The 13705-nt window shown below is 30.5% G+C and overlaps 1 protein-coding gene across 1 annotated transcript; it reads right to left on the bottom strand.

Moving 5' to 3' along the window:
* Positions 1-564: 564 nt before the first annotated feature.
* Positions 565-1200, bottom strand: LOC114383807. The gene has a single exon (XM_028343542.1). The coding sequence runs from the start codon at positions 1198-1200 to the stop codon at positions 565-567; it is 636 nt and encodes a 211-aa protein (XP_028199343.1).
* Positions 1201-13705: the final 12505 nt, after the last annotated feature.

Genomic DNA, 13705 nt, shown 5'->3' with positions numbered 1-13705 from the left:
CCAAGCGCTGCCAGAGATAGGGTATATGAGCCCAGCCTCTAAGAGCTCGAGTACCTCCTTTCTTACCTCTTCCTTCATTGTTGGATTCAGCCGCCTCTAGGGTTGTCGAACTGGCTTGTAGTCCTCTTCCATCATTATCCTGTGCATGCAGTAAGCAGGGCTAATTCCCTTAAGATCCGATATGTGCCATCTAATTACTTCCATGTGTTTCTTGAGGACATCTACCAACCTGTTTTCCTCTTCTGTTGTGAGTGCATTACTAATCACTACAGATTTATCTTCCTCCAAGAACACATACTTCAGATGATCAGACAATATCTTCAACTCTATCTTCTTCTTCTCGGACGGAACTTCCTTCTCTAACGTCTCAAATATGGCTTCTCCCTCAGGAATATTGGCTTGTCTATCCAAGTCTTCCAAGCAAGCCTTCAGATCTTGTTCCTCTTCACTGGTTATACAGTCTAAAGCATTTAGCATTGCTTTCTCCCGTGAAGATTGTGGTGTCTTGAGAATACTGACATCTTCCTTATCAATCTCCTTCATTCTGAAGCATTTCCAACCCTTCTATGGGTACTTCATTGCCTTGAAAAGGTCAAAGGTGATCTTCTGATTGTCAATACTCAACTCCAAGTTCTCATTCCCCATATCCACCACACAGTTGGCAGTCAGCATGAAGGGTCTGCCTAAGATAAGGGGAATGTTCGTGTCTTCTTCGATATACATGATAACAAAGTCCACCGGAAAAGTGAAGTGGCGTACCTTGACCAGGACATCTTCCACCACCCCGTATGGTCTTGTGATCGAGCGGTCTGCCAGTTGAAGCGTCATCTTGGTGGGATCTATCTTCAAATTCCCGATTCTTCTGCACATTGATAAGGGCATTAGATTGATACTTGCTCCTAGATCAATGAGGGCCTTGTTTACCGCTTCCTTTCCTATGGTGCACGGGATGGTAACACTTCCGGGGTCCTTACACTTCTTGGGTAGCTTCCTCTGTATTATTGCACTGCAGTTGCCCCCTACCACAATATTCTCATTGTCAATGTACTTCCCCTTCTTGGTGAGGATGTCTTTCATAAATTTGGAGTAGAGGGGCATCTGTTGTAAGGCTTCCCCGAATGGCATAGTGATTTCCAGCCCTTTGAATATTTCCAAGAAACGTCTGAAGTAACTCTCCTTGTTCTTCTTGGTGGGTACCATAGGATATGGGAGATCCTGTGGTAGGGTTGGTGGTTCTTCCTTCTAGGCTTCCCTTGCTCTCTGGCTCTTGTTCTTAGGTGGTGATGCCACCTTCTCTTCTTCTTCTGTCCTTTCTTCTTCTTGCGTCTCTATCCTCTCTTCCTCTGGCCGGTCTTCTTCTTCAACCTTACCCTTCTCCTATGCTCTTCTCTGCCCTCGAGTCAGCACTGCCTTGCATTCTTCCTTCGGGTTTTTCTCCGTGTTAGCCCCGAAAGTTATAGTGGGTCGTTCGGCTTTGTCTTGTGCCAATTGGCCCATTTGAACTTCCAGATTTCGTATGGCTGCATCCGTGCTCTTTTGATGTGATCTTGTCTCCTGGATGAATTGCAGCAGCAGTTCCTCTATGTTGGTGGGCTTTTCTTGCTGATTTGGACCTTGACTAGGGTGTTGGTATGGTGGCTGGTATGGTGGTTGGTTCCTTTGCTCCTTATATTGATTTCCCTGATTCCTCCATCCTGAGCCTTGCGTGAAGTTTCTTCCTTGATTAAATCCCGGTGGCCCATGATTGAATCCTGCTGCCCCTTGATGGAATCTGGATGAATTTCCCTGGTTGTAGCCCTGGAATCTATGACGATTCGGTATGCCCATATAGTTTACTTCTCGAGAGGTGTCTTGTTGGCTTACACATTGTCTAGCCTCATGGGTTCCTCCGCATGTGGGGCATCCTTCTACCTACAAAACAAAAGAGTGGGAAGAACTTACCGTTTGTAATTGTTGAGGCAGCTTGCTGAGGGTTTCGATAAGGGCTTCTATTTGCCTCATCAACAGCTTGTTTTGTGTCAAAGTTGCGTCTTACGTGCTGATTTCCAAGAGGCTTCTTTTCGTGGGAACATAGGTACGACCACAAAGGATTGCTTGATCGCTAGCCGCCATGTTCTCGATGAGCTCCATCGCTTCTTCTGGAGTCTTCGGTTTAATCTTCCCTCCTGCGGATGCATCTAGTAGTTGTTTCGATTGAGGCCGCAAGCCATCGATGAATATGTTTAGCTGTACTGGCCGCTATATCCGTGTGTCGGTGTTTTTCTTAACAATCCGTGGAAACGGTCTAGTGCTTCGCTAAGGGATTCATCCGGGAATTGATGGAAAGAAGAAATCTCCATCTTTCCTTCGACGGTCTTTGACTCTGGGAACTACTTCTTTAAGAATTTTTCCACTACCTCTTCCTAGGTTCTTAAGTTGTTACCTTTAAAGGAATGCAACCATCGTTTTGCCTCTCCTGCTAGGGAAAAGGAGAAGAGGTTGAGGCGTATCACATCTCCTGAGACTCGGCGATTTTAACGGTGTTGCATATTTCTATATATGAAGCTAGATGAACATATGGATCTTCGCTTGGAAGACCATGGAAGAGGTTCCCTTGGATTAACTGAATAAGAGAGTGTGGGTAGGAGATATTGGCTGCTTGAACCTCCGGCCTTGCAATACTTGTGAAGAACTAAGGAGTTGCGGTGTTAGAGAAGTCCTCTAGGGTGACTCTTCGTGCCGGTTCCCCGTCCATCTCTGTGTGATTTGGAGAAAGAGGAGGTGAGGTGTAAATGCTTCCTTCTGTGTCTTGCTCCCTTCTTCTTCTTGCAGCGTTGTTACGCTGACAAGTAGCTTCAATTTCTAAGTTAATAGGGACAACGTCTCCAGATGCAGTTCTAAGTCGCATAAAAACAAAAAGGCACTACCCGTGCAATTTATGGGAGAAAGAAAGAATACTAAAAGAATAAGTCAAGAAAAAAAGAGTTGGGCTTACAAACTGATATAGTATGGCAATTAAGTGCAAAAATAAAATCCTCGGCAACGGCGCCAAAAACTTGTTGAGATATTGGCAAGTGTACCAAATCGCTCTAAGTAGTAATACTCGAAAGTCCGAGTATCATTTCCACAGGGATTTTATTGCACTTTATCGAATACTTTTCAATTTGTAAGTAAGAAGTAATTAGTAAACATAGGAATAGGCGCAAGAATAGATTCCTACTACTAGATCAAATAGTTTAGACAATTAATTGATAGAAATGCCAAGACCGAACAAACCCAATTGGCCTACGATGCATGTAAATATGATATTCATTACCAATGTAGTTGTATTAGTTCTACCCACATCTATTAATTTTACTTGCCCCTGATGCCTCACAATGACAAGCCTATTTTAACTATCTATCTCCCAAATGCCTTTGCGAAGATTCAATAATTAAAATGCATTAAGGTTAAATTCTAGATGTTGCTAAATGCACGGGCATTGAGTTATCATTCTATGCCTAGCAATGCTAACCCGATGATCCTTTTCTTAAGATGTTCTATTAGGTGTTACCCTTTTCATAGCGTATAACCCCTAAAACTGATGCATGAATTAATTCTTAAACCCTTATTAGGAAAGACCCTCTCCCGAGCGAATAAAAACACAAAAGAAATTCAAGAAATAAATGCAAGATTAAAAGGAAAGAATTAGAACATAAAAACCTGGAATGAATCCTCTTTGTATTGATAACTCTTGAAGTACACCATACATCATTGGCTTTTTAGGCCTGCCAGACCCTAGTTAGGGGATTAGCCACTCATGACCATTGAGGGCTTTACAACTGAGGGTGACGGAAATAAAGGGGGTGATAAAAACAAAGAATATAGAGAGAGAAGGGAGAGCTCAAGCTTGAAATGCTGAGAGAAGTGCTCTAAGGTGAGGTGTGTCGTTTCCCTTGGACTAGCTCTCTATTTATAGCTACTGAAGTGAGCTTTGGGCCTTCGAAAGCGCGCTTAGCGCGACACCTCGCGCTTAACGCGTTCAGATCGTGAGCTTAGCGCGTGTTGTAGGCTTAGTGTGTGTTTTTGTTGGATCGCACGCTTAGCATGTGGCTCGCGCTTAGCGCGCGTAACGGATTCTGCATCTTCGAGCTTAACATCTCGCTTAGCGCCTATGCTGCTTTGCTCGCTTAGCGCGCGTGTTGGGCTGGGCCTGCTTTAAACTCCTTCTTTTTCTTCCCTTTCTGTTGCCTTTTTGCTTAATGTAACTTCAATTTTCGTATCTGCAACCAAAAATTCAATTTAATTAATTATCTAACTTTTAATCACAAATAACTGCTAAATAATTAATTTCAGGCCAAAATTTGACTAATTTTTTACTACTAATTCACAATTATTTAGCAGTTATCAGGGTCACATGATAATCTTTTTAGATAAATATAATTTTTAAAGAAATTATAGATTAATAACTATAAAATATAACAGTTAATGAAATTATAAATTAAATAATAATGTTCATAACAATAATAATAAAAATAATCATAATGATAGTAATAATAGTAGACAAAGTTAATTTGTTTAAATTAAGTGGTAATGAAGTTAAAAATACAAAACTTCAACGATATCTCATTATTAAAACTAATATTTTTAAATGATTAGAATATCATTTGAAAATAAAAGTTTAATTTTTGCGATAAAAATATTTAGAAAATTATTAATTACAAACACACAAAATTTAAGTACATTTAAACATAATATTTACAATAACAAAAATAAATACTCAAATTTAAATAATTATAAATTTATAGCAAAACTAATTAACCACATTCATTAGATGTAGATCAAATATAGAAATCTACCCAATGCGAGACAATAGACATTTAAAGATGAGACCTATATAAACAAGAACCTTTGAAGTTTTGAAGAATCAATTTTGTGTGAAAAAACATTCATTATTCTTTCTAAGCTTTTTTTATATTCTTGTAAAGTTAGAAAAAACTCTCAAAACACCTTGAATATATTGAGAGAAAAAGACTAAATAGTTTGTAAACTGATTCTAGATTTAGACTCTGTGAAACAAACTCAAACTACAAATCTCTTCTGATTTGTTTAGAGTCAACAATAACTTGGTAGAACAAAGAATACTGGATATTATTCAATTTGGGGGTAGAACTTGATTTGTAGAGGTAAAAGTGGACATGACACATTGCTTGTAACTTGTGAGAAGGTTGTAAAACTTGTGTTTTGCAAAGAAATTGGACATAGTTTTCGTGGTAGAGTCGACGAACCAGCATAACTAACTCTCTATGTCTGATATTTTTTTTTTATTTCCCTTCTACTTTCAGTTAACCCAAGGTCTGAATTTGTTTTTAGACATTTGAAAACATCTTGTACTTCATATGTTTGTTTTTCATCATCTGATTGTGTTTTTTTCCCAAAGATCTAATATCTATTTTTGCAAACATTCTTCTTCAAACAAAAAACATTGATTGATTGCAAAAAGATTTTAAAATCTCTAAAATCACAATTCAATTTTTCTTCTTATGATATTTGTCTTTATAAACCTTGTGCATCACACAAGTTTAAAATCTATTATCTATTTATTCTCTCTCTATATATAATATGTAAATGACGCTTGAAGTTTTATCAACCATTGGATCGAACTTCTAATTTGACAACGGTCTTTAAAAAAGCATATTGTTTTTCTAATTTCCATTGTATATTTGTTATTAGAAGAAGTAAAGGCTTTGTGCTTCGTGCATTTTTTTTACTCCTCCATTTTCTATTTCATAGGTTCACCAACATTATATCTCATTAACTGATTTAAAACTAAAAATAATTTTTTTATAAATAAAGTATTTTTTTTAAGAAGCATATATGGTTTTCTTTTAGAAAAAAGAAGAAAAATGCTTATTTCAAGTAAAATCGGTTTACACAAATACATTAAAAAAAATAAAAATATGTTTATTTTATCAAAAAATATTTTTTAAAAAATAAATTTCAACAAGTTGATCCATTATTTTATCAAAATTATAATAAATTAAACTTTTCAATACAATAACATAAATTTTCATGTAACTTTATATGATATATAATTGAATAGTTTAAAAAATTAAATGTCAATTATATATAAACATTCAAAAATAATATATTAAAAAAATTACTAAACTCATGCAATGCACAAGTTTAAAATCTAGTTATATAATAAACTTCAAATAAACAAATAATGACAATTGATAAAGATTCAATTTTATAAATTTTTTTTATTGCAACATATGTATTTAATGAAGAATTAAGCTACTCAATTAATACTATTAATATTCAATTTTGATAAATTGAAAATTAGTTTTGTTACTTTATATTAAGTAATAGCATGTTATTTCCTATACAATTTCAAAAATTAAATGTTAACTTTTATAATTTTCATATTAGTAGTAATATTAAATATTATATTACTAATCATGCACATTTTTCAAAATTAGTTATTTTAAAAAAATAATAATTTTATAAATACATAGTTAAATTTAAAATAATTCATATTTAAAGTAACTAAGGACATATTGTTTTAAAAAGTATTATGTATATATACTTTATAATTTTTACCTAAAAATGTACTTTATTTTAAATTTTTTATTTGAATACATATAATAATATTTATATTGAATATTATACTAAACTTATTCTCAACTTTATTTATTTTTTTATAACTCAGTTACATTAAAATATTTTTCACAACTAAAAATAACCATTAAAACTAATGATTTTGTAAATATGTGGGTAAATTTAAATATTTCTTAATATTTTATTTTAATCAACAATTAAGTATATAACTTTATAAATATAATGTACATAAAAATAATTTACCGTAAAATATCCTTTATCATATTTTGTTTTAAATTAATATTTAATTTTTTAAAAAATATATGTAAATATATAAGTACACTTTGTTTTTTAATTTTATTTTATTCAAATCATAAATACTGTTATAGATGCTATAATATATTTATAAAAAAATAGACAAAACTTATGTGTTGCTTAAAAGTATTCAATTTAAGCCATAACGTAATTAACCAATTGAAAATTTCAACAATAAAAATATTTAAAGACAAAATTATATTTTAAAAATAAAAAATATTTAAAAATTTTAATTATAAATGCACAAAATTCAAATACATGTGAAAATAGTATTCACAATAAAAATAAATATTCAAATTAAATAATTAATTTGTTTTAATTTATATATTTCACATATATATTAAATCATTATTATTATTTGGAGAAAAAATAAATCAAAATAAATTTTAATAGGTCTAATATTTTTTAACACGACATCTCCCCAATTAAAAATATAATTAAATATCTTTCTTAATTTTAATATAATTGTATTTAATATGGTATCAAATATTTTTCAAATTATATAAATAAGGTACATATACTTTTTTTATAAATACTATATATTTAATATAATTTAATCGAATTTGTGCATAGCCTCTAGTTTAAAATCTAGTCTATATAAGTTTTACATGAAATTTTTAGAACTGCCGGATCAAAACTTTAATTTTGTAACAACTATTAATTTGATTTAATTATATAAACTTCACATTAATCATGAGATAGAAACTTTAACTTCACAAAAGCCGTAAGAAACATCTTAAAGGATTATGATTTTTTCAAAAAATTAGTTATCATCATCATCATCATCATCATCATCATCATCATCATCATCATCATCATCATCATCATCATCATCATCATCATCATCATCATCATCATCATCATCATCATCATCATCATCATCAAATAGAAAAAATAAATTAAATAAGAGATAATTGAATTAGAGATAATGTAGTATTAATTTTAAAATTATTTTGTTAAAATAATATTTAATTTTAGAATATTATTTTTAAAATAATTGTTTATTTTTAAGAATAATAAGTTAATAATTATGTAAAATATTTAATGTAATGTATGTTTATTAATAATTTATGCACATATTTATATAAATTACAATAACCTACCTTTTTAATTTTCTAAAATAATTTAATTTAATTTTTGGTTATTGATCAATTGGCAAGTGCACCAACGTGTACAAGGAGTAAAGTTAAAATGAAAGTTCGAGTGTCGAGTCCACGAAAACTTTGTTTGTACTTAAGTAGCTGAATATATAATTCTTAAGCAATATATAAATTGGTTTAAAAGGTTGTGAAAAGAGCAGTAAAATAAATTGACATAAAATTAAATTAAAATAAACAAGAGAAAAAAATAAACATAAAATTAAATTAATTAATTAAGAGAGACAAGATGAGAGAAGCAAATATTAGAAACAAAAGTTAATTTAGAAAATGAAATTGTTAGGAACTTAGCCTACCAGAGCTATTATTGATATAATGTTAAGGATTTCTTCCTATGTAAGGTTATTCCAATTATCACTTGCATCTACTCATATATTCTAGTAATGATCTCTTAAGTGAAAGAGTCTAATTTATCTATTTTCTCTCCTAAATCCCTTTAGGAGATAAAATAGTTAAATTGCATTAAAAATAAAGATGTATAACAGACTAAATAAACTCATTCTATCTTGAGAGATGAATTATTTAGATGTGTTTTTCCAGTTTTTTTTTAAAGATGAACATTTCCCAACTCTACCCTTAAAATTTACCATAAATATGGGTGATCAAACCACAATCAATCAAATTAAGCACATAAAAGAGACAATGAAATTAAAATAACATTAAATAGATAAAAAGAATAATTACATCAAAAGCAGTTGGTTGTTGGTTGCTAAACTCCCAACAAAAGGGGTTTTAGCCTCTCATTATCATGAGAGATTTTACAATTGCAAGAGGGTAATGAGTAGTGAAGAGGGTAAGTAAGAAAAGGAATGGATGAAAGGAATGACTCCTAATGGTTGACTCTCCCGCTTCTAGCCTTTGCCTTCTGTAAGAAATTATATTCTCTTGAATACTCTATGTGTAGTTGTGTGTCTTTCCTCTTTCTCCTCTTCCTCTTTTTATAAGTGCAGTTCAGTTTAGATTTTACGCAATCTTCGCGCTAAGCGTGATTTCTGCGCTTAACGAGTATGACAGTAATCTCGTGCTCAACAAGTGACTTTTTGCACAACAAAAGCTAAAATGAGGTTAAAATTCCAATTATTCACATAAAAAGGAGGAGATAAGAGAGGAAAATTAACAATTCCTATATGATTCAATCCCAAAATATATCTATACACAACACTTATCATTGGTCAAAAATTAAATTTATATATATAAGTAACCATTATGGAGGATTATGGATTTTATAATAATGATTTATTATTATTATTATTATTATTATTATTATTATTATTATTATTATTATTATATATTTATAAAAATAGAAATAGAAAAAATCAATTAAATTAGAGATAATGTAGTATTAGTTTTAAATTTTTTTAAAATAATTATTTAATTTTACAAAATAATAATTTAGCAATTATTTAATATATGTATATTAATAATTTATCCACTTATTTAATATATTTTATATCTATATACTATGTAATTTACAATAATATATATTTTGTTTTTGATTTTTTTAAATACTTTAATTTTTCTTTTTCAAAAATAAAAGTGTTCATGTCACGATTTCAAGGATACAAAACTTTAACGACTAGGACTTCATAGCTTCTTGTTGAGTATATCTACATATAAACGCAAGCAATCAAACGCCAAGATAATTCGGTTAAAATAATAATAAAAAAGATATCAAAACTTATGCTAACGTTACCGTAATATTATTTTACTTTTTTGGTTAATTGCCCATATTATTTTTCATATAAGACTTATTTTATTATGCTATTGACAAAGTTATCTAAATATTATTTTATTTGATAAAAAGTAGGAACTTTTCTTTTTGTATACTTTTTTATGTAGAGATATTGAAAGTTTTACTTCATTAATATTCTCTTTTTAAGGACCAATTAGCAAATGTAATCTTCTATTCGTTGTCTTTGTATTTGCTTAGTATTTTTTTTTTCCTTAATGAGTATTTATTTTTACTACTACAGTTTGAGATAATGTGAATGTCACTCATACTTTCTTACTTAATTTGCTTGCAACATTGACGCTTTATACAAATAAAAGATAAGAAGCATGTGAAGGGAAGATTGAGACCAAATACTATATAATATAATAACTTATTTATTTATTTATTTATTTATTTATTATTATTATTATATGTTCTCCCCACATATGCAACTTGATGCATTTTTTTCTTTTCATTTCTTATTTTACTATTGTGTTTATTTATGTTTTGATCATTATTGTTCAACTATTTCATATATTTTTTATTTTTTCTTTTTTGCTATATTATAGATAAATTATATGTACATTTTTACCCTTTCTCATTTTTAACAACTTAAAATCAATAATTAATTTGACTTTCACTTTTTATCTTCAACTTATCATATTTTTTTTTTAACATGACATGAAGAGTCCTTATTATAGATTATATTTAGAGCAGTAGTGCAGTAGTAGGTTCACTTAAGCGTGTTTAATCATTATTTTCTCCGTTTATAAATATAACACTTTAAAAAATGACAGTTAAATTGATGCAAAAAATTCACCGGTATTTTAAAGGAAAAATTATGTTAAATATAATTTACAACACTAATTTTAATATATAAGTAATAATCAAATAAGATAATAATAATAAAATATTACTCTTTATATTTATGATACGTAATGAATATTTATTATTCTTTAATATCTAAATTTACCTGAAAAAAAATCCTGATATTTTATAATTGATCATTATGAAAATATTTACTGTTATTATTATTAAAAAAACTATTATAATACGTGTAAAGTATTCGATAATAGAATAATTATAATTATTAAATAACACCGTCTTTCCAAATTCATTAAAAGTGAGAAAAATAACATTTAAAAAGTAAAATATAATATATAAAAAATTAGGACTACATAAAAATTTTAATAGATAAATAATAATTCTTATATAGATAAATAATTAAATAGTAATTAAATTAAAACATATAAATTCTTAAATATATAAAAATTCTTATAGTTAAGTAACCTTAAAAAGTAATAAGTAGTGAAATTAAAATCAAAGAATAAGTAGTGGTAGTAGTATTAATAACTAACATCACATAATGGAAACTAATATTTTCAAAATGATTAAAACATCAATTTAAAGTAATTTTTTTTATTTTTACAATAAAATAATTTTTAAAAAAACTTAATTAAAAGTAAAAAAAAATTGAATGCATGAAAACATAGCATTTACAACAACAAAAATGAATACTTAAATTTAAATAATTATCAATATATATATATATATATATATATATATATATATATATATATTTATTATATACTTTTAATTTATATATTTCATATAAGTATTACGTTATTATTATTACTTGAAGAACTAAAAATCAAAATAAATTTGAATAGATCGACTTAATATTTTTTAAAACAATATCTCCTCAATTAAAATATAATTAATTATCATCCTCAATTCTAATATAATTATATTTAATATCTTTAAAAACTAATTTACTAATATGCATATATTTTTTTATATAAATACTATATATATAATTTAATCGAATCCGCGCATCGCACGGGTTTAAAATTTACTATATATACAAGTAAACTTCACTTGAAGTTTTTAGAGTCATTGGATCAAAACTTCATCTACAATTCCAATTTGCAATTCAATTTGCCTTTCAACAATATATTGAGACATAAGTGTTGCTCCATGCTTTATTGTAGATTGGATATGCTATGCTCTTTTTTTCTTATCCTCAGAGTGAGCAATGAAATATTTTTAGCACCACTTCTTCAAGGGCAGACTCACTATATATGTCCTTCATGGTAGTCTCTTCAGTAGCCTTCATCTACACCTCCTCGGTAGACAAAGTCTTTAGGGATTCCTGAACTACATCATCTGGAATGTCTTTAGATTCCTTACCTGCTAAGGCAACAAGTCTTGCATCCTTAACTAGCTTCTTCTTGTGCTCTTCAACAGATAGAGCCTTAACAGGGGCGATGATACCTTGTTCCATCTCTAAAGCTTCCTTCATTTCCCAGGTCTAATCAAGTTTGGCCTTCTTTCTTGATTCAACCAATGACTTCTTCTTGGTGGGGCTGAAGTTGGTTTAGGTGGAGGGTGAGGTTTAGGTGAAGGTTGAGAGGGTTAGAGAAGGCAAAGGTTGGGAGGTAGGAATTTCAAGAATAACAACATCAGATTTTGCTCCTTTGGTGGTGAGGCTGGTTGAGGTTGTGATGACTCAAGAATCTAATATGCAAATTCTTGTTGTTTGGGAGGTGAGGATGGGGTAGATTGAGGTTGGGTTTAAGGATGTTTAATTTTAATGGTTGGTCTTTTAGGTGCAAGTTCAGATTCAGGTTCAGACTTAGAGTCTGGAGCCTTCCTCTTTTGAGTAGGTTTGGGTCATAAGGTTTGGAATCAGGCGGAGGTTGCCTTTTGGGTTTCTTCGCTAGGTGTGAAGGTGGTGGAGGTAGGTCTTTTCTTTTGGTTAGAAGTTTAGATATAGTTTGACTAGGCTTGGTATAAGGTGGTTTGGGATTAGGTTGGGTTTGCTCCCCCTAAGTCAATAGAAACGAAGCACCCATCATTTGTCCTACCATAGATTGTGGTTCTTCTTTGGGCTCATCCGTGACCTTTCTCTTGATGTGCTTTTGAGCATATTATGGGAAATTATCAATAATTCCCATTTTCATAAAGGTAATCCCTTTAAGCTATGTTGTCCTCTAGGTGGTGCTATACCAAACACATCAACACAAGCTTCTTTCATGATTTAGGTGAAGAGCAAACCATAAGGAACTAGGTTTTTCTTCACCTTGGGGTTGATTCTATCCTTGAACGCTTGCAACCAATAATTGAAGATAACTTTTGGAAAGTTTATATTTTCACCCACCATCACCTTATACAAGTAGAATATGTCCCTTTCACTGACATAGTCTTTGGACCCAAGTCTGGGCATTACCATGTTGAATAAAAAACTGTGTATGATTTTGCACATGTAGGAGAAATTTGTGGTCCTCAAGAATCATGAGCTCTATTCTATCTTATGTAACTAGTCGAGAACGACCATAAATATCCACAGTTTCCTGGGTGATCTCCTTCTCTAGTCCTTGTCAAAAACCAGCCTTTCTTCCAAACTCCCAGATGTAGCGGCGATGGTTGTTGGAGAGATGGTGAATTCTTTTCCTTGGTCAATGCCTCTGATGTTGACTCTGTCTTGTCATGCAATTGCCCAAAACAAAGCATATGAACCATGATACAAAGCACTAAACTTTTCAAGAAAGTTCGCCTATTAAGTCAAAAGACATTTGTGTCTTAAGATAAATCTGGTCTCCTAATTATTTTGATTATATACAAATAAATACAAATGTTAAAAGATGTGTCTTATGTGATATCAAAACATGCTTTGTGAGTCTACGTCTGAAGTTTCAAATGATAGTTAGCTAAAACTATGATCTGATACAACATTTAAGAAATAACATTTAAGACTTTATTTAATACTCTGTGTTTGAGATTCATTTTCCAAAGAGATTCTTCTAGGATTTGTCGAAACCTATGAAGAATAAATGAAGTTCAAGGTCTGAAAGTCACCATCTTTATCAAAACGTGCACTCTGTTGTGCATACCTACTTTGACCAAAGGAAAGTGGTTTTTGCTGAAGTATTCTACATGAATGCCAATCAGAGTGATTTCACTA

The sequence above is a fragment of the Glycine soja genome, chromosome 14 (genome assembly GCF_004193775.1).
Source record: "Glycine soja cultivar W05 chromosome 14, ASM419377v2, whole genome shotgun sequence".
Classification (NCBI taxonomy): Eukaryota; Viridiplantae; Streptophyta; class Magnoliopsida; order Fabales; family Fabaceae; genus Glycine; species Glycine soja.
Note: the sequence above shows the minus strand (reverse complement) of the source record. Positions and strands in the feature narration are given on the sequence as shown.

Excerpts from the sequence above, each read along its gene's own strand:
- LOC114383807 (XM_028343542.1), bottom strand. The coding sequence starts at position 1,200 with ATGGTACCCACCAAGAAGAACAAGGAGAGTTACTTCAGACGTTTCTTG.